Raw genomic sequence first — 20,837 nt, forward strand, 5'->3', positions numbered from 1 at the left:
ATCTGGGTAGCACAGTTGGCTAAGCACCTGACTCTTGGTTTTGGCTCAGGTTGTGATCTCAGGGTCCTGGGATCAAACCCCGTCGGGCTCTATGCTCAATGCAGAGTTTGATTGCAATTCTCTCTCCCACTCCCTCTGCCTCTCCCACTTATGCTCTCTTTCTCCAAAATAAATTTAAAAATCTTTAAAAAAATAAAGACTAAAATAATGACAATATTAATAACTGGAAAGGATGTTAAGCAACAAAAACTCTTATTTAGTGGAAAATAAAAATAGTATAGCACTTCTAAAATGAATTGGAAAGTTTCTTACATAACTAAATATACTGTTACCATGGAATGCAGTAACCATGCATGTGCCCAAATGAGCTGAGAAGTTATGTCCACACAATATTGCTATATGGGTGTACAACAGGTTTATGCATAATTCCCAAAACTTAGAAACAATCAAGATATCTTTACCTAGGAGAATGAATAAACAAATCTTGGTACATTCATACAAACAATATTATTCAGTGATTAAAAGAAATATGCTATGCTTTGAAAGACACAGAGGAAACAAGTGCATAATACTAAATGAAAGAAGCCAACTGGAAAAGGCTGTGTAGCAGATGATTCCAATTGTAGGACATTCCAGAAAAGCCAAAACTACCGATAGTAAAAAGATCAGTGTTTATAGAGTGAATAGGCAACCTAAGGAATGGGGAAAAATATTTATAAGCTATATATCTGCTATAGATTTAATCTCTAAAATATATAAATTATAAAATATATAATTTACTCCTACAACTCAGTAAAGGACACACACACACACAACAAAAAACAAAGCAAAAACTAGGGGCGCATGGGTGGCTCAGTCAGTTGAGCATTCAACTCTCAGTGTCTGCTGGGGTCATGATCTCAGGGTCATGAGATCAAGCCCTGAGTCGGCTCCATGCTGCGTGTGGAGCCTGCTTAAGATTCTCTCTCCTGGGAAGTGCGTGCGCGCCGGCAACATGGCGGCCGCGGTGGTTCCGTTGCAGACCTTGCGCCGCCTATGCCGCGTGCTGCTGTTCCTCTCCCAGTTCTACATCTTGTCCGGCGGGGAAAGTACTGATATTCCACCTTATGTGATGAAGTGTCCAAGTAATAGTTTGTGTAGCCGACTTCCTGCAGACTGTGTAGAATGTAAGACAAATTTCTCCTGTGTCTATGGGAAGCTCGTCACCTTTGACTGCACCGTCAAACCTTCTGTTACCTGTGTTGATCAAGACTTCAAATCCCAAAAGAACTTCATCATCAACATGACTTGCAGGTTTTGCTGGCAGCTTCCAGAAATTGATTATGAGTGTTCCAATTCTACCAGCTGCATGACAGTATCTTGTCCCCGGCAGCGTTACACTGCCAATTGCACAGTGCGGGACCACATTCATTGCTTGGGTAACCGTACTTTTCCAAAAATGCTGTACTGCAACTGGACTGGAGGTTATAAGTGGTCTACTGCTCTGGCTCTGAGCATCACTCTTGGTGGGTTTGGGGCTGACCGTTTCTACCTGGGCCAGTGGCAGGAAGGCCTCAGCAAGCTCTTCAGCTTTGGTGGCCTGGGGATATGGACACTGATAGATGTCTTGCTGATTGCTGTTGGCTACGTGGGACCAGCAGATGGCTCTTTGTACATTTAGCTGTGGTTACATGCTTCAGAGAGGAGCTCTCTGCCTATAGGAGTTGATGTGCTGTGAGTAATGTATTTGTATGTTTTTAATGTACAGCATCTGTACTTTGCCTGCCTTGATGAAGGTAAAATAAAAAAACACCAAACCATGAAAAAAAAAAAAGATTCTCTCTCCTTTTCCCTCTGCCCCTCCCCACTTGCTCATTCGCATTCTCTTTCTCCCATTAGAAACAAAACAAAGCAAACCCTAACAACCTGACTTTTAAAATGGGCAAATAACTTCAAAAACCTTTCTCCCAAGATATACAAATAGCCAACTGGTATATGAGAAAATGTTCATGGTCACTAATCATCAGTGAAATGCAAATCAAAACCCCAGTGAAATATCACTTCACACCTGACAGGACAACCATATCAGAAAAGCAAAATACAAGTCTTGCCAATGATGTGAGAAACTAGAACCCTTTCACACTGTTGGTGGGAATGCAAAGTGGTACAGCTGCTATGGAATACATCATGGATATTCCTTTAAAACACCAAAAATAGAACTACCATTTGATCCAGTAATACTATTTCCAGGTATATATCCAAAAGAAATGAAATCAGGACCTGGAATAGATATTAGCAGTTCCATGTTCACTGCAGCTCTGTTCATGATAGCTAACATGTGGAAACAAACCAAATGCTCATCAACAGATGAATGGATGATGAAAACATATATACAAATTATATTATTCAATCTTTTTATAAAAGATTTTATTTATTTATTTGAGAGACACACAGAGAGAGGCAGAGACACAGACAGAGGGAGAAGCTGGCTCCTTGCAGGGAGCCCAATTCAGGATTCAATCCCGGAACTGGGATCACACCCTGAGCCAAAGGCAGACGCCCAACCACTGAGCCACCCAGGCGTCCCTATACAATCTTTAAAAAGGAAATTTTGCAATACATGACAACACAATAGGCTCTGAGAACATTATGCTAAGTGAGATAATCCAGACACAGTATAAAGGCAAGTACTTCATGATTCCACTTAGATGATGAGGAATCTAAAATAGTCAAATTCATAAAATCAGACTGGAATACTGGTGATCTGGAGTTGGGGGAAGGGAGAAATGAGAAGTTTTTAATCAACAGGCATAAAGTTTCAGTTAGGTAGCATAAAATATTATTTTAGTCATTTTCTTTGCTATTACAGGAAATCCTATTATTTCTCATGTTCAATTGTTAGTATATATTGTTCTATACTTGTTGGAAAACATGACCAAAAAGACATGACCATGAGTTGACCTGTGAGCTAGACTCCTGGCACTCCGAGGCTCCTTACTCCCTCCCTTGTTCTTGGAATGTGGGTCCTGCTTGCCTTTTTCACTCTCAGAGGATATAGCCTTGAGATCATGATATGGTGTGTGGGGAACACCTGCATAGTCTATGTGACTGAGCCCAGGTAAGACCTCTCTACAAACTTCTAAGATTTGGCAAGCAGTGCAGGGATCCATTCATCTTAGTGCTATACAACACAAGCCTTGTATGTAAGTTCCCTTTGCTTATTATAACCACCACCTACCAATCTGGACTGCCCTCTGTGTGCAGGAACTGCTTTTAGACTACACCTGGGAAAACTGAGAGAATTATGAACTTGACTACACATCAGTGTCAATATTGAGTGAATAATTGCATACTATACAAACATTTTTAAAAAATATTTTATTTACTTCTTCATGAGAGACAGAGAGAGAGGCAGAGACATAGGCAGAGGGAGAAGCAGGCTCCATGCAGGAAGCCCAAAGCGGGTGGGACTCGATCCCAGGACTCCGGGATCACATCCTGAGCCAAAGGCAGCTGCTCAACCAGGATCACGCCCTGAGCCAAAGGTAGCTGCTCAACCGCTAAGCCACCCAGGTGTCCCTATACAAATACCTTTGAAGGGAAGTTTTATCATTTGATGCCAACTCTTCAGAAGACTCACAAAAATTGACACATGCATTTTGGTTATTTGCTATTTTATATACACACAAAGTAGACAGCATAACCTCCTTGCCTTTTCATTGTGTTGTTTCCATGGCTGTGAAGAAACTTTTTAGTTTGATATAGTCCCACTTGATTAGTTTTGTTTCCTGTGCTTTGATGTTAATTTAAAAAAATTATTTCTAACGTCAATGTCAGGGAGCTTTCCTTTTGTGTTCTTCTAGCTTTACTGTTTCAGGTCTTATGCATTTTTCCAACACCGTTTATTAAAGAGACTATCCTTTCCCCCATTGTATATTCTTAATGCCTTTGCCAAAAAATTAGTTGCCTTTATTTGTGGGTTTATTTCCTGGCTTTCTCTTCTGTTCCATTGATCTATGTGTCTGTTTTGATGGCAGTACTGTATGTGTTTCATTAGTATAACTTTGTAGTGTAGTTTGAAGAGAGGGCATTTGATGCCTCCAGCTTTGTTCTCCTTAAGATTGAGCTAGTCAGGGCAGCACCTGGCTCAGCGGTTTAGCGTCATCTGCAGCCCGGGGTGTAATCCTGGAGACCCGGGATGGAGTCTCACGTTGGGCTCCCTGCATGGAGCCTGCTTCTCTCTCTGCCTGTGTCTCTGCCTCTCTCTCTCTCTCTCTGAATAAATAAATAAATCTTTAATTTTTATTTATGATAGTCACACACACAGAGAGAGAGAGAGGCAGAGACACAGGCAGAGGGAGAAGCAGGCTCCATGCACCGGGAGCCCGATGTAGGATTCGATCCCGGGTCTCCAGGATCACGCCCTGGGCCAAAGGCAGGCGCCAAACCACTGAGCCACCCAGGGATCCCAATAAATAAATCTTAAAAAAAAAAAAAAAAAAAAAAAAAAAAAAGATTGAGCTAGTCAGTGTCTTTTGTGGTTCCAAAGATAGCCATGCAAGGATATACTTTAGGATTTCATTTATGTAAAAATAGAATGAAAAGCAGCCATACAAAAGTATACTGTAGGATTCCAAACACAAAAATTAAAGAAAGGCAAATTAGTGTAAAATGACATAAATCACCAGATTTGCCCACATTCTCAACAGAGTTTATTGAGGCCAGTTGTAAGTAAAGATGTCCCCATATTCGCAGTTCTCATAAGGACTCACATCAGTGTGAACTCTCTGTTGTGTAACAAGACTGGAGTTGTACCACAAAAACTTCCCACATTAGCTGCAATAATAAGGCCTTTCTCTACTGTGATTTGTCTGACGTCTAATGAATGTGGAGTTGCAACTAAAGGATTTCCTACATTGTTGCACCCATCAGGCCTTTCTCCAGTGTGAGTTCTCTGGTGTCTAATGAGTGTGAAGCGGTACCTAAAGAATTTCCCACATTTGTCACATTCATAAGGCCTTTCTCCAGTGTGAACTTTCTGATGAATAATGAGTGAGGAGCTGTCCATAAAGAATTTCCCACATTCTCTGCACTCATAAGCCCTTACTCCAGTGTGGATTTTCTGGTGCTCTACAAGTTTATGTTTGCGGCTGAAAGCTTTCTCACATTCAGCGCACTTGTAAGGTCTCTCTCCAGTGTGGATTTTCTGGTGTTCAACAACTTTGTCTTTGCGGCTGAAGGCTTTCCCACATTCTCTGCACTCATAAGGCTTTTCACCACTGTGGATTTTCTGATGCTCAACAAGTTTATGTTTGCGGGTGAAAGCTTTTCCACATTGACTGCACTCATACGGCCTTTCACCAGTGTGAACTCTCTGATGTCTAATGAGTGTAGAACGATTCCTAAAAAATTTTCCACATTCACTGCAGCCATAAGGTCTTTCTCCTGTGTGGATTTTCTGGTGACCAACAAGTTGGGATAGTCTAAGGAAACCCTTCCCACATTGGCTACACTCAAAAGGCCTCAGCCTGGTGTGAATACCCTGATGGTCACTGAGGCCAGGTATCTGTGTAAACAATCCTCTACATTTTGGATTTTCATAAAGCTGATCTTCATCGTGGCCTATCTGGTGCTGATGGAGGTGGGACTTTCTAAGGAAGGCCTTCTCACATTCTCTTTGCTCATAAACCTTTCCTCCAGTGTGAATTTTCTCATGTTTAACAAACATATGTTTATGACTGAAGGTTTTCCTACATCGCGTACACTTGTAGTAATTCTGTTCATTTTGAAAGGTTTCTCCACCTGCCATGTCCCAGTGTGGCTTTCCTACAACATGAGGAACCTGTTCTTGCAGGAGGCCTGAGCTGGCTGGGAAGTGCTTCTCATCTTCCCTGCATGTAAACATCATTCCTGTCATGTGACCTCTGTAGTTCTTCCCAAGTGAAGACCTCCCCTCATCACTTTTGGAAAGTTTCTCTCTAATTTGATGCTTTTGGTTCTGGTAAGGCTTTTCCCCACAAGTATACAGGCCTTGCCCAGGGTGTGTTCCATCATGCTCAGCCAAGTGCAAAAGGTCTTTCAAGAGCAGGCCACATGTCTCACAGGGCTGGGCCTCCTGGATGGATGGGCCTGGCTTCGGAGTCCTGACCTGTGATGTTCCTGCAGAAACACCTTGTTCTGAAGGTGCCCCCTCATCCTGGGCTCTGTGCAAACAACCTGGAAGCAGAGAAATGCTGGTAAAGTGCACATTGACTCTTTGAGGAGGCAGTCCCATAGGAATGTCAGACACACCCAGGGACAAGGCCATGGGCCTGCTGACGGGCAAGGGGGCCTGGAGATGGTGAGAGTAAGGCCTGCTGTGCAGAGCTCAGCCTGCCAAGCTCCCATGATGAGAGAGCCCTGACTCTGGGGAAGGACCTGAAGGTGGGGGAAATGCAGGGATGAGAAGCAGGCTCCCCAACTCCCTCCCCTGCCAATGACTTTCAACAAGGCCATAGCTGCCGGTGACTAGTGAGCACTGATACAAGACTGGGTCCAGACACAGGAGTGTGTGATTGCAACACAGCAGCTGGTGTTCAAAGACTATTTAAAAATATATGCAGCCATCAAGATACCTTAGAGTAGGTCATATATCAAGTGTACTGCAAAGGGAACAAGAAGGGAAGGATGACAGAGGAAAGCCACAAAAGTGGGGGAGCTGGGGAATGCAAGTTTAGAAATGACGATAGGAAAAAAAAAAAAAAGGTAGAAATTTGGTATGACTACTGTCCCTGGCATCATATAATGGTGAATCCAGCTTGGACAATACACCCATTCCCAGCTACCAAGCCCCAGGGCCATTTCTTATTGCCATTGATGGGGAGATGTCCACACTGTCAGGCACCCAGGCTTCTCCCACTTCCTCAAGATGAGCATTTACATGGGACCTGAAACAGGCCAACCTAGGTGAAACATAGGAAAAGGGAGTAGACGGCATGCCTCCAGAATGATCCAACACACAACATCCCACATTCTAAAACCAAAGGAATTTCAGAGGAGGATCTTGCAGAATCAGTGATCTCTATAAATAGAGACCACGTTGGTGGCTGAAATTTCTGGCACAGGCATGCCCCAAAAAATGTCAGCAAGGAGGAGGAAAGCATTGAGCACAGAGGCTCCATGCTTCTGAACAGAATAACCCATCCAATGATGAATAAGACCATTGGGATTTCTCAGACAAACTTGGAGCAGAAGTGCACCGGGCCCAGACCTGGTTCCCATAAAGGTATACTAGAAAACCAGAAGGGAATTTCTGACCACGATGTGCTTGTGGGAAAGACAGAGCTACCTCCTGGGAAAGGGAAAAACCAGTGCCCAGCCCTGGACATTGGAGTGGGTGTGAGGGCCTTACCTAGTGATGACAAAAGTGCAAAGTTCTCCAGCATCACACTGTGGTATAGGCTTCTCTGAGCCTCATCAAGGAGTCCCCATTCCTCCTGGGAGAAATGTATGACCACATCTGTGAAAACCACAAGCCCCTGCCAAAATGGGGAGTTCAATCAAAGTGCAGTCTTTCTCCAGGATCTTCAGTACCACTCCCTACCCCACTTCCATCTCCTCCTTGCCCTCCACCCCAACTTCCCAATGTGGAGGAGACACAAGGTCTTGTGGTACTGCTGCCTGTCTCTCCTCACTGCCACTGATCACCATATGCAGAAAAGCACCACCTCGGTTCTGGCATGCAGTGAGGGCTCTCTCTCTTTTATCAGTAAATTATGCTCTGGTCCCCCAGATCTTGCCTCCTGGACAACAAAACTTGAATTTATCTCTCTCCCATAAGCACTCCACCACAGGACCTGGAGTCAAACATTCTACTCCTCTTCACCTGCACATCATTCTGGTCTGAACCTCTCTACATATCTGGTCCCTCTGCTTCTGCAACCCAGTTACTGAGACCCACCAGCCCACTCTGTAGATAAGTCTATGGCTTCCCAACACAGCATGGTGCACATGGAATCCAGGTAGTATTTTGCAAATGGAATCAGCAACCTATTTTGTCCCATCCTGCCCCAGAAACCCATGTTCCCCAGCAGCAGAGACCACCAGGGTCCCTTCGCAGTTCTCCCCACCTGATCCTGCCACCTGTAACACATTCACCCTCCCAAATCTAACATCAGTACCTCTTGGACGCTTGGGGCTCTGCTATGTTCACTACATACGCTGTCCTACAAGCAGTGACAAACAGACTATGTTTACCTGACCCACATTTGAAGCCTGGCTACACCGAACTCCCCACCCCAGGCCTAGCAATGCTCCTGGATGATATATATATATATAAAATGAAATTTTTATTTTTTTTAAGATTTTATTTATTTACTCATGAGACACACACACACAGAGGCAGAGACACAGGCAGAAGGAGAAGCAGGCTCCATGCAGGGAGCCCGACGTGGGTCTCAATCTCCAGTCTCCTGGATCACACTCTGGTCTGAAGGTGGCGCTAAACCACTGAGCCACTGAGGGTTGCCCACCTGGCTGATCTGTTTTAACCTCAACTGATCTACCAGCCTGAATGAAACAATACAGGTCTGACCAGAGTCCCCACAAAACACTGACGAGTCCAAGGGAAGATAATGTGCCCTGCTCTCCTGAGCTCATCGACATCAGACCTCCCTCATGGAGATGCTTCAACATCTATCTCATATCCTTGATCCTTTGGAATCCTTTCAGACTCCTCACCTTTATCCTTCAGGCACACCCCCCACCCTACGGCCACTCTGCTTTCTCATCTGTCTTTGTGACATCCACTGCCACCATCCAGGCTCCCCAAAGAGATCCAACTCTCAACCTCCTTCCCCTTCCCACCTCCACAATCTAATGAAGCCCCCTCTGGAAGCTGAGGCACAGCGACACTTCAGTCCACACCCTGGCCATTATGTTGTGGCTGTCAGCAACCTGTATGCCTCCTCTGAACTCCAGACCTGTGTGTCCACCTGCCGTCTGGGCATGTCTACTTGGGAGTCTCTCGAACATCTGTGACATCAGCAAAATCTGACGTCCTTTTCCCTCTGAAAAATCCCTCTGCCTACTGACTTCCCCATCTCAACTAATAGAACCTCCAAATTTCCAGAGAAAGCCAAAAGCTTTCTCTGACTCCCCCCCGCCCCCATCACACCTCCTGGTGCCCTCACTTATCACATCACTAAACGTGGGCATCTCTGTGCAGAAGGCATCCAGAAGGCACCCAGTCCTCTATGTCCATAGCCACTACGCCCTGTCCAGCCATCAGCGACACTCACCTACACTGTAACAGGAGCTCCCTTCCAGGTCACTATTCCCACCTTCACTCCAGCCTCTCCTCCACACTGCAGCTAGACATAAACTGTTAAACCCTGGATGTGATTACCAGGCTCCTCTGCTCCAAACCTTCTCTAGCTCCTACTTCCTTCAAATTAGAGGCCCACGACCTCAGGTTATAACTGTGGATCTGGTAACTCTATGCCCCTGCCCTGGAACACTCCTGCCCAATATCCCATATTCCCACCATGCCTAAGAGCCTTGCAGTTCCCTGAGCATTCCAACTTACTTTCACCCCCATCACTTGAACATTCTGGAACCTGTGCCCAGGATACCCTTCCACATCTTACCCTATCAGTTGTCAGAAATGGGAAACGCTCCATAGAATCCAGGGCTGAGTTCAAAACCCTGGGTTTTGATGAGACCACAGGAACTTCAGACTCACAGGAGGGAGAAGAGCAGGTGAACATTCTCAGGACACCACCATTCTTTATATGGGACTGGCAAAACCAACAGGATGATAACTGGGGTGGATAAAGGTCTGTTACATCCTCCATTCACCTGTACAGGGTCCATAAGCATTTCTGCAAATGCCATGGGAATCTGTGGGAAGAGGGAGGCCATGAGAAAGGGGCAACCATGGTAGGATCCTACAGACTGAACTGGACCACCACCACCCCTGCCCTGCCCTGGAGCAAACTGATCTTGGCCTGGTAACCTAAGATTTCAAATCCTCTGACTTCAGTGCCACTCTTATCAGCTGTGTGACTTTGCAGGACTGAGCCTCCTGATCCTCAATTTCTTTCCTGTAAAATGGGGTTAACAATGGCCCCCACCTCAGAGCTGACAGCAGTATTAAACATAATTAATACACACGACCTGGCAGCCATAACTATCCACAGGATTAACAATTCCATATGTTTTCAGTGCCAATAAAGGGATAAGGTTTTAGAAATGTGGGTCCATATTATGCCTGCTTTTCAAAGTTTTCAGAAGATGTGATATATAAAATTCTACTGGTAGCAAATACCACATAGAAATTTTGCAACTTTATAGTGTTACCATGCTTAATTTATTGAATGAATTCATTTCTAGTTGCCTATGTGTACACATTTAGATGAATATTGGTTACTTAATGTCGTAATAAATGTTTCATACATCCTGAATTTAATGAATGGTAGAGAGAGTCTGAGTATGCAGCTTAGCTACCTCTTCCTTTCAGCAAACAAACTTACCTGCTACATAATTCCCTGAAGGGCACTTGCAGGACCCCTTACTGTAGCACTCCCTCCTTCCTCTTGCCCTCAAGGGTGGAAGAGAAGATGTCTGGAACGTCTGGAACGTTCTGGAACACGTCTGCTCTCCAAACCTGGCTATTTCTTTTGTCTCACACAGATGGTCTCCAAGGATTAGCTGACTTGCAGGGCTGAAAGTCTAGAACTCCATCTCCACCGAGGCCAGCAAACTTACTACATCCAGGCATTCTTTCCTAGACACAGGCCAGAATACCTTCTATGTTAGGTACTCTTCTTTATGGTGGGAGCGTTGAGGATACTGAATCCCCTACACACTCAAAGCCTCAATCCTCCTGACACTCGCCACAGCCCATCAGGAATAAGAATCTGAAGACTCCTTTCTTGATGTGGTCCTCATGCTTTGGTGCAGTCCACACCCTTCACAACTCTGACAGCACAGCCCCCTTCCCCGCCCTCCAGATATCTATGTCCATATACTATACGTCATGCCTCCATTCTGAGATATCTTAGCATCAACACGTCCAAAATCAAGCTCAGGATCTCCCGATACCTGGTCCCTGGGCTCACTTCCCCACCTCCATCCTTTCAGATGCTCGGGTCTTGACATGGCCCTTCACTCCCTACTTTTGCTCACATGTGTATGTGATGCAGCAGGAAATACTGTCCGCTCCTCTGTCGAACTCCACGCCTAAGCTCATAGTGTTTCCCTCTCCCGCCAGCGCCCGGGTCCAGCCTCCACTACAACTCCTCCAGAGAGGCCTGCGGTGTCTCCTTGGCAGTCTCCCCTCCCCGCCATTCCTCGTCCAGCTCTTCCCTATCTTAGACTTCTGAGTCTGGGCATGCCCCGCCCCTCCTCGCCTCCCTACGACCTCCAGCTGGCCCCGGCTGCCCACGCCGCCTCACCCTCTGTTACCGGCACAAACAGGGGGGCCCTGGTCCCCTCATCCCCCCGCCCCAACTCAGGAGCACCTGCGGGCCTCCCGCCCCCGACTCAGGAGCACCTACAGGCTCCCCTGGACCGCCTCCCCGAGGGCCTGGCTGGGGGTAGCTGAGCGGGCGCCGGTCCATCCGGGCTGCGGCGCTCCGGGCGGCGGGGACGGCGCTGAGGGTCCAGGGTTCAGCACCCACCTGAGCCGGGCTTCATCCGCGCGGGCTCCGCTTCCTACCAGTGGGAAGAGTGGGGCGGGGAGCGGCGAGCGACTGGGCGGGGACGAGGGCATCTGGCAGCCGCCTTCGCGGCGGGAACGACGACTCCCTGCGCTTCCCATTCACTTAGTCAAGACTCGAGACGCCTTCCACAAGAGAACTGGTGGATGAACTACAGACGAGAAGGACGCCGCCCGAAGTCCCTCCCCGCGATGCGCAGGCACGGAAACCACTCTTGGCTAAGCCTCGCAGTCTGGGCTGTCTCCCCATCTACTGCCGCCGTACGGCCTTCTGGGTAGTGTAGTTACCGCGCCCGTTACTGCACAGACTCAAACGTGGGTCGTTCCTGACGGAAGAAAAAGGCCCGGCGAGTATGAGGAGCTCTGGGAAATGGAGTTCCAGGTTCTAAAGGGGGCGGTGTCCTGCTGATCCTTAAAGGGGCAATACCCAGCTTTCCTCTGAGTGCAGCATAGAGCCCGTCACAACAATGTCCAGAGACGTGTTGTTACAGATTCCGTGAATCGCAGCACATTTCCAAAATCCTGCACATAGGAAGGGACACAGCATACCATGTTATTCGCCATCCCCTCGTATCTCTCAGCTATCGTGTTGCTTACCAAAGACGTATACACTGATGCTTTGGTGTCCTTTTTATGGGCTTAATGGTTTCAATAAGAAAAGCTTCCAGGGTGGCCTGGCTCAGCTGGTTAAGGGTGGACTCATGAATTCAGCTTAGGTCCTGATCTCAGGATGGTAAAATCCAGCCCTGCCTAGGGACCCTGCTCAGCGTGCAGTCTGCTTGGGATTCTCCCCCTCAGCCCCCTATTAAGTCAATCGATTAGAAGTAAGGGAGGAAGGAAAGGAAGAAAAGGAAAAGCCTCTAGACAGCCCTGTGATGGGAACTTGCAGGAGGGGTGGAAGGAAGCCCTAAGTCATTAGAAAGGGTGATCATGGGCGTCTGATTCCCACAGAAAACATTTTTCCTGCCTGTATAGTCTGTAATAATAATCCTAGAGAATAATACTCTTATTAGGATATTACTGTATATCTGAGGTATGTTCCATTTCTTTTAAGAATCTGAAACGTGGGATCCCTGGGTGGCGCAGCGGTTTAGCGCCTGCCTTTGGCCCAGGGCGCGATCCTGGAGACCCGGGATCGAATCCCACATCGGGCTCCCGGTGCATGGAGCCTGCTTCTCCCTCTGCCTGTGTCTCTGCCTCTCTCTCTCTCTCTGTGACTATCATAAATAAATAAAAATTTTAAAAAAATGTACCCCACCTTTTAAAAAAAAAAGAATCTGAAACGTATCTGAAATAAAGACTTACCACATGCCAACCTCTATCTGAAGTGTACGGCTTTCTGATAAATTGGCCATGTGTGCAAAGGGGCATCTTATCCCTGAGATAAAGATTTGAGTATCCATAATCTCATTTCTTTGCTGGTTAGTGATTATCATTTCATCTGTAATTGCAGCAAGAGTGAATGCACAGGGAGTTGAGATTATCTCTGGAAAAACACTTGTGTGAGGCACTTGAGTGGCTCAGTCGATGAAGAGCCTGCCTTCAGCTCAGGTCATGATCCCAGGACCCCGGAGTCCTAGAATTGAGCCCGCCTTGGGTTCCCTGCTCAATGCGGATCGTACTTCTGCCCCCCCCCCACTTGCTTGTGCTCTCTCATGCTCTCTAAAATAAACTTTTTAAAGATTTTATTTATTTTTTCATGAGAGACACACAGAGAGGCAGAGACAGGCAGAGGGAGAAGCAGGCTCCCTGCAAGGAGCCTGATGCCAGACTCAATCCCAGACCACCAGATCACACCCTGAGCCAAAGGCAGACGCTCAACCACTGAACCACCCAGATGTCCCAATAAATACTTTTTTTAAAAGCAAACAGAAAAACGCTTGTCAAATTGGCATTACTAAATGCTATTAAAAATGTTTTATGGGGGATCCCTGGGTGGCGCAGCAGTTTGGCGCCTGCCTTTGGCCCAGGGCGCAATCCTGGAGACCCGGGATCGAATCCCACGTCGGGCTCCCGGTGCATGGGGCCTGCTTCTCCCTCTGCCTATGTCTCTGCCTCTCTCTGTGTGTGTGACTATCATAAATAAAAAAATAAAAAAAATGTTTTGTGGGATCCCTGGGTGGCTCAGTGGTTTAGCACCTGCCTTCGGCTGAGGGGGTAGTCCTGGAGTCCTGGGATCGAGTCCCACATTGGGCTCCCTGCATGGAACCTGCTTCTCCCTCTGCCTGTGTCTCTGCTTCTCTCTCTTTCTCTGTGCTTCTCATGAATAAATAAATAAATAAAATCTTTAAAAAAAGGTACAAAACCATTCTAGAGAAATATATCTGTGACAAGTGCAAGAAAAAACTTAAGATCTCAATGAAGTAAGTCTCAGCAAGAGAAACTGAGTCTAATAAGTCAAAGAATGAAGCTGAGACTGTAGCTTGCTGAAACCTTGGCTACATTCACAGTTTGGTCCCAAAATGTGATTATTTTTTTCTCTTCACACTTTAAAAACTTTTTTAAAATGTTAAATTCAATTAATTAACATATATTATTGTTTTCAGAGATAGAGGTCCATGATTCATCAATCTTATATAATATCCAGTGCTCATTATATCACATGCCCTCCTTAATGTCCATCACCCAGTTACCCCATCCCCTGATCCCCTCCTGCTCCAGCTGTCCTCAGTTTGTTTCCTATGATTGATTCTCTTACGGTTTGTCTCCCTCTCTAATTTCAAGTCATTTTATTTTTTCCTCTCTCCCCCAATGGTCCTCCATTTTGTTTCTTAAATTCCACGAGTGAGATCATATAATTGTCTGTCTCTGATTGACTTATTTCGCTTAGTTCCATATCCTCTAGTTCCATTCATGTCATTGCAAATGGCAAGCTTTCATTTTCATGGCTGAGTAGTAATCCATTATGTGTATGTATGTGTGTATGTATCACATCTTCTTTATCATTCGTCTGTCGATGGCCACCTGGGCTCTTTCCATAGTCTGGTTATTGTGGACATTGCTGCTATAAACGTTGGGGTGCAGGTGCCCCTTTGGATCACTAAAAATGTGATTATTTTTAATACTTGAAAACATTGTGCAGTAACAGCCTGTAGGGGAAGGAAAACACAATATTTAAAGAGTTACCAGAAAGATAAAAAGGAACAGGGAAGTTGTACTATTATGTTGTTACTGATCTGTAAATGTTAAATGAGCACTTACAGAAATTAGAATATAAATAGTCCCTTTAGCTGAACTATAACACATGGCAGTACATTTTGAAAGGGCTTTAAAATAAAAACAAGACAGGACCCAATGAAAATTGTGTCCCTGCAGGTCAAGCAGCTAATGGCCCACTTCCCAATCAACCACTTATTGACAAGGACACTTGCAAATACCGTAAATAGAAGGAACACTAGAAAAAGGACTGTCCCATCTTATGAAACGAAAACCAAGACAAAAAAAAATACCTCAAGTCTGATCAGTGAGGGTATTCTGAGGAAGGAAAAAGTGCCTAATGACCTACCTTAAGTACTCAAGATGAATTAACTACCAATAGTTATCCTCATCAATTCCTGATAAAGGTTACTTTGTATATTAAAAACTGATAGGTTTGCTCAGCCTCTTCCTCATAATGTAAAATATTTACAATAATCAATAGATTTTCTCAATTTCTTTTTTTTTAAAGATTTTATTTATTTATTCATGAGAGACACAGAGGGAGAGGCAGACACATAGGCAGAGAGAGAAGCTCCCTGTGGGGAACCTGCTGGGACACTGGATCCTAGGACCCTGGTATCATGACCTGAGCCAAAGGCAGACATCAACCACTGAGCCACCCAGGTGCCCCAATTTTTTCCATTTCTAGCTTTAAGTATAACACTTAGGCCTTTGGCTGAAAAAATAAAACCATTCTCCTACTCTGTGATACCAGCCCTGCAAATTTCATAGGTACTTACTAAACCACATACTACCAAATATCCTATGAGTAAATGGAGAAACTACAAGGGAAATTTTAAAAATGTAAGCATTTTGAGCCTGATAAAAGTAAAAATGTGATATATAAAAATCAATGTGACACAGCTAACCTAAACAATTAGAGATAAATGTATAGTTTTAAACAGCTTATTACAAGAATAAAGATATCAATAACCTAAACTTCTATGTTAAAAAAAAAGAGAGAAAATGAGAACCCTAAGCCAAGGATAAGAAAAATAATAATAAATATTTTAAAAACTTACTGAAATTAGAAAACAAACACACATGCACACACAAAACCAACTAAACCATACAAAAACACTACAAGAAAGACAATTGCAGGCCAATATCTCTGATGATCACACATGCAAAAAACTTCAACAAAATATTAGCAAACTGAATTCAACAATACATTAAAAGGGTCATACATCATGATCAAGTGGAATTTATTCCAGGGATGCAAGGATGGTTCAACATCAGCAAATCAACCAAAATGATGCACCACATTAACAGAATGAGGGATAAAAATCATATGATCATCTTGGTAGGTGCAGAAAAAACATTTGACAAAATTCAACAACATTCATTTATGACAAAAACTCTCAACAAAGTGAATATAGAAGAAATATACCTCAATAGAATAAAGGCCATATATAACAGATTCACAGCTAACATCATACTTAACAGTAAAAAGTTGAAATCTTTTGCTCTACGATCAGGCACAAGGTAAAGATGCCCACTCCTGCTACTTTTATTCAATTAATATTGGAAGTCCTAGCCACAGCAAATGGTCAAGAAAAATAAATAAGACGCATGCAAATTGGAAAGAAAGTAAAACCATCACTATTAATAGATAACATACTGCATATAGAAAACCTTAAAACTTCCATCCAAAAAGTATTAGAATAAATTCAGTAAATTTGCAGGATACATAATCAATATACAGAAATCTGTTGCATTTGTATACACTAATAACAATCAGAAAAAGTTAAGAAAACAATCCCATTTATAACTGCATCAAAAAAAAAGGAAAGAAAAGAAAATACAATAAATTTAACCAAGGAGGTGAAAAGCCCGGATTCTAAAATATATCAAGACACTGATGAAAGAAATTAAAGACAGCACAAATGGAAAGATAATCCACACTTGTGGATTAGAAAAATTAACATTGTTAAAAATGTCCATACTACCCAAAGCAATCTACAGATTCAATGCAATCCCTATCAAAAAACCAATGGTATTTTTCACAGAACAAATAATCCTAAAATTTGCATGGGACCACAAAGGACCCCAAATAGTCAATGCAATTTTGGGAAAGAAGAACAAAGTTGGAGATACCATACTCCTAGATTTCAAGCTATATTACTAAACTATAGTAGTGAAAATAGTATGGTACTGGCACAAAAACACACATAGTAAATGAAACAGGATAGAAATCCCAGAAATAAACCCACACTTAAATGGTCAATTAATCTTTTTTAAAAAAAGATTTTATGTATTTATTCATGAGAGACAGAGACAGAGAGAGAGAGAGAGAGAGAGAGAGAGAGGCAGAGACACAGGCAGAGAGAGAGGCAGGCTCCATGCAGGGAGCCTGATGTGGGACTCGATCCTGGGACTCCAGGGTCACGCCCTGGGCCGAAGGCAGGTGCTAAACCGCTGAGCCACCCAGGGTTCTCCATGGTCAATTAATCTATGACAGAATATAGACTAAAGAAAAGATACCTTATTTAATAAATGGTGCTGGGAAACCTAGACAGCTACATGAAAAAGAATGAAACTGGATCATTTTATTATATCATATAAAAAACTAAACTCAAAATGGGCTAAAGATTTAAATATGAGACCTGAAAGTATAAAACCCCTAAAAGAAAACATAGGCAGTAAGCTCTTTGACATTGGTCTTTGACATTGACATTGGACATCCATGTTTTTGGATGTCTTCCTCACATAAGGACAAAACCAAAAATAAACAAAAGGGACAACTAAAAACTTGCACAGCAAAGGAAACCATCAGCAACAACAAAAAGGCAATCTACTGAATGGGAGAAGATATTAACATATTATATATCTAATAAGGGGCTAAAATAAAAAATATATGAAGAACTCATAAATTCAATATAAAAATTCGATTTAAAAATGGGCAGAGGACCTGAAGTTCTTTTTCCAAAGATGACTTATAGATGGACAACAGGCACATAAAAAGATGTTCAACATCACCATCAGGGAAATGCAAATCAAAACCACAATGAGTATCACCTGACACCTGTCAGAATAGCTCTTATCACAAAAATAAGAAATAAGCATTGGTGAGGATGTGGAGAAAAGGGAAAAGTTGTGCACTGTTGGTGGGAATGTTAGTTGGTGCAGTCACCATGGAAAACAGTATGAAACTTCCTTTAAAAATTATAAATAGAAATACCGTATGAACCAGCGATTCCACTTCTAGGCATTTATCTGAAGAAAGTGAAAGCATTAATTCAAAAAGACATATGCACCCCTATATTCATCACGTTATTTACAATAACCCCAATATGGAGGCCATCAAGAGGTTCAATGATAGGTAAATGGATAAAGATGTAGTATGTGCATGGAGTTACATATCTCTCTCTATATATATAAATCTATCTAGTGATCTCCATAAATATCTAGCTAGTTAGCTATAAAGAGGTACAATGAAATATTACTCAGCCATAAAAAGGAACAAAATCTTGCCATTTGTGACTTTGATGGACCTAGACAGTATTATACTAAGTAAAATAAGTCATACAAAGACAAATATATGACTTCACTTATATTTGGAATCTAAAATGCAAAATAAATGAACAAATGAAACAGAAACAGGCTCACAGATATAGAGAATGATGGTTGCCGGAGGGACGGGGGGTGGGGATAGGTGAAACAGCCAAAGAAGATTAAGAGGTATAATCTTCCCATTGTAAAATAAATAAGACCCAGGGACATAATGTACAGCACAGAGAATACAGTCAATAATATTGTAACAACACTGTATGATGATATATGGTAACAACTTGTGGTGAGCATTTTGTAATCTATATGAACACTGAATCAGTATGTTGTATGTCTCAAACTAAGATATTGTATATCAATTATTCTTCAATTTTCAAAAATCAATGAAATTTAAAATTGCTTCTTTCAAAAGATCAACAAAATTGACAAAATGCGAAGTAGGCAAGTTAAAGAAAATAACAAAAGCAGGAATGAAGACACTACTGAGGGACGCCTGGGTGGCCTAGTGGTTGGGCATCTGCCTTCAGCTCAGGCCGTGATCCTAGGGTCCTGGGATTGAGTCCCACATCGGGCTCCTTGCGGGGAGCCTGCTTCTCCCTCTGCCTCTCTCTGTATCTCTCATGAATAAGTTAATGAAATCTTAAAAAAAAAAAAAAAAGACACTACTGACCCTACAAAAATTAAAAGTATCATAAGGGAATATTATAAAAATCTAACCTCTCAAATTAGAAGATTTGGTTGAAATGCAAAAAATCCTTAAAGGACACCAATTATCCAAAATTGACACAAGTAGGAAATCTATATAGGACTATATTAAGCAAATTTTGACTGAAAATTGAAGTTTTCCCACAAGAAAATTCTAGGGTCAAGTGCCTTCGCTAAGAAATTCTAGCAAATATTTAAAGAAATATCACTAATTTTTCAAAAACTCTTCTTTCCATCCTTCCAGAAAATAAAGGAGGAAACACTCCCAAATTTTTCTATGAGGTCAAGATTCCTCTGATAGCAAAGTCACACAGAGATAGCACAAGAAATCTATAAAACTTAGCTCTTATCAATATAGATGCAAAATACACTAACAAAGTACCAGAAAATTGACTTGGCAACATACACAAAGGATCATGTGTCATGATCAAGTGGGATTTATCCCAGGAATATTAAGTAATGGATTATGCCATATAAATAGCCCCCCCCCAAAAAAAACCCACCCCACACTCACACAAGTATCTCAATAAATGTTAAAAATGGATAGAGTCTAGAAACAGATCAGCAGAAATACAGTCAACTGATTGTTGAAAGAGAAGCAAAGGCAATTCAGTAGAGAAAGGATAGTCTTTTCACCAAATGGTGCTAGAACTACTAAACATCCTCATGTTTTGTTTTGTTTTGTTTTGTTTTTTAGATGATCCAGGGGCAACTAGGTGGCTCAATCAGTTAAGTGTCTGCCTTCAGCTCAGGTCAAGATTTTGGGGTCCTGGGATTGAGCCCCATGTCAGGCTCCCTGCTTATTGGGGAGTCTGTTTCTCCCTTTCCTTTTGCTCTTCCCTCAGTTTGTGCTTTTCTCTCTCTCAAATGTTTTTTAAAAATGATCTAGATAATTTATACTTGCACAAATATTTTCCCAAAATGGATAATAGACCTAAATGCAAAACACAAAACTACAGAACACCTAGACAATAACACTGAACAAAATACAGGTGACCTTGGATTTGGCCATGTTTTTTTATATACAACACTAAAAACACAATCATTGAGAGAATAACTGGGTGATTTGAACTTGATTAAAATTAAAATTCTGCTCTGCAAAAGATAGTGTTAAAAAATATGAAAATGGTATTCATATATCATTAGGGAATTTCATTTTTTAAATTTATTTATTCATGAGAGACAGAGAGAGAGAGAGAAAGACAGAGGCAGAGGAAGAAGCAGGCTCCATGCAGGGAGCCCAATGTGGGTCTTGATCCCGGGACTCCAGGGTCATGCCCTGGGCAGAAGGCAGGCGCTAAACCACCGAGCCACCCAGGGACCACCAATCATTAAGGAATTTCAAATTAGAGCAACAATGACACACCATTACACACCTATAGGAATGGTCAAATTCCAAAACACTGACACCACCAAATGCTGATGAGGATGTGAAGCAACAGAAACTCTCATTCACTGCTGGTGGGAATGTAAAATGGCACAGGAACTTTGTAAGACAGTTTCTTACCCGGGTGCCTGGGTGGCTCCGTTGGTTAAGCATTTGCCTTCGGCTTAGGTCATGCTCCCAGGATAGTGGGATCAAGCCCTTTGTAGGGTTCCCTGCTCAGCAGGGTCTGCTTCTTCCTCTCCCTCTCCTCTTCCCACTCCCTCACCCTCTGGACCCTGCTTATTTGTGTTCTGTCTCAAATAAATATTTTTTCAAAAAAAGTTTCTTACAAATCTAAATATACTCTTACTATATGATCCA

The 20,837-nt window shown here is 43.0% G+C and overlaps 2 protein-coding genes across 4 annotated transcripts; one reads left to right on the plus strand and one right to left on the minus strand.

Moving 5' to 3' along the window:
- The first annotated feature begins 931 nt into the window (after nt 1–931).
- On the plus strand, nt 932–1,793 carry LOC129500701 (TM2 domain-containing protein 3-like). The gene has a single exon (XM_055311370.1). It carries the CDS (start codon nt 995–997, stop codon nt 1,658–1,660), a length of 666 nt encoding a protein of 221 aa, XP_055167345.1. The 5' UTR covers nt 932–994; the 3' UTR covers nt 1,661–1,793.
- A 2,713-nt stretch (nt 1,794–4,506) lies between these two features.
- LOC129499859 (zinc finger protein 547-like) lies at nt 4,507–12,082 on the minus strand. 3 transcript variants are annotated; one of them, XM_055309814.1, is made up of 5 exons: nt 11,640–12,082; nt 10,491–10,744; nt 9,606–9,858; nt 7,370–7,454; nt 4,507–6,195 (listed from the first exon to the last, which is right to left on the minus strand). In XM_055309814.1, exons 3-5 carry the CDS (start codon nt 9,810–9,812, stop codon nt 4,748–4,750), a joined length of 1,740 nt encoding a protein of 579 aa, XP_055165789.1. In that variant the 5' UTR covers nt 9,813–9,858; nt 10,491–10,744; nt 11,640–12,082; the 3' UTR covers nt 4,507–4,747. The 3 variants fall into 3 exon arrangements, with proteins under 3 accessions (XP_055165789.1, XP_055165787.1, XP_055165790.1); XM_055309812.1 differs by having other exon boundaries at nt 7,370–7,496; XM_055309815.1 differs by lacking the exons at nt 9,606–9,858; nt 10,491–10,744.
- Nucleotides 12,083–20,837: the final 8,755 nt, after the last annotated feature.

This window comes from Nyctereutes procyonoides, unplaced genomic scaffold, assembly GCF_905146905.1.
Source record: "Nyctereutes procyonoides isolate TBG_1078 unplaced genomic scaffold, NYPRO_anot_genome, whole genome shotgun sequence".
NCBI classification, from domain to species: domain Eukaryota; kingdom Metazoa; phylum Chordata; class Mammalia; order Carnivora; family Canidae; genus Nyctereutes; species Nyctereutes procyonoides.

Excerpts from the sequence above, each read along its gene's own strand:
- LOC129500701 (XM_055311370.1), top strand. The coding sequence starts at position 995 with ATGGCGGCCGCGGTGGTTCCGTTGCAGACCTTGCGCCGCCTATGCCGC.
- LOC129499859 (XM_055309812.1), bottom strand. The coding sequence starts at position 9,812 with ATGGAGGATGTAACAGACCTTTATCCACCCCAGTTATCATCCTGTTGG. Across the intron at positions 7,497-9,605 it reads CATTTCTGACAACTGATAGG|GGGCTTGTGGTTTTCACAGA; the intron begins GTAAGATGTGGA and ends CCATTTTGGCAG. Across the intron at positions 6,196-7,369 it reads TGCACTTTTGTCATCACTAG|GTTGTTTGCACAGAGCCCAG; the intron begins GTAAGGCCCTCA and ends CTCTGCTTCCAG.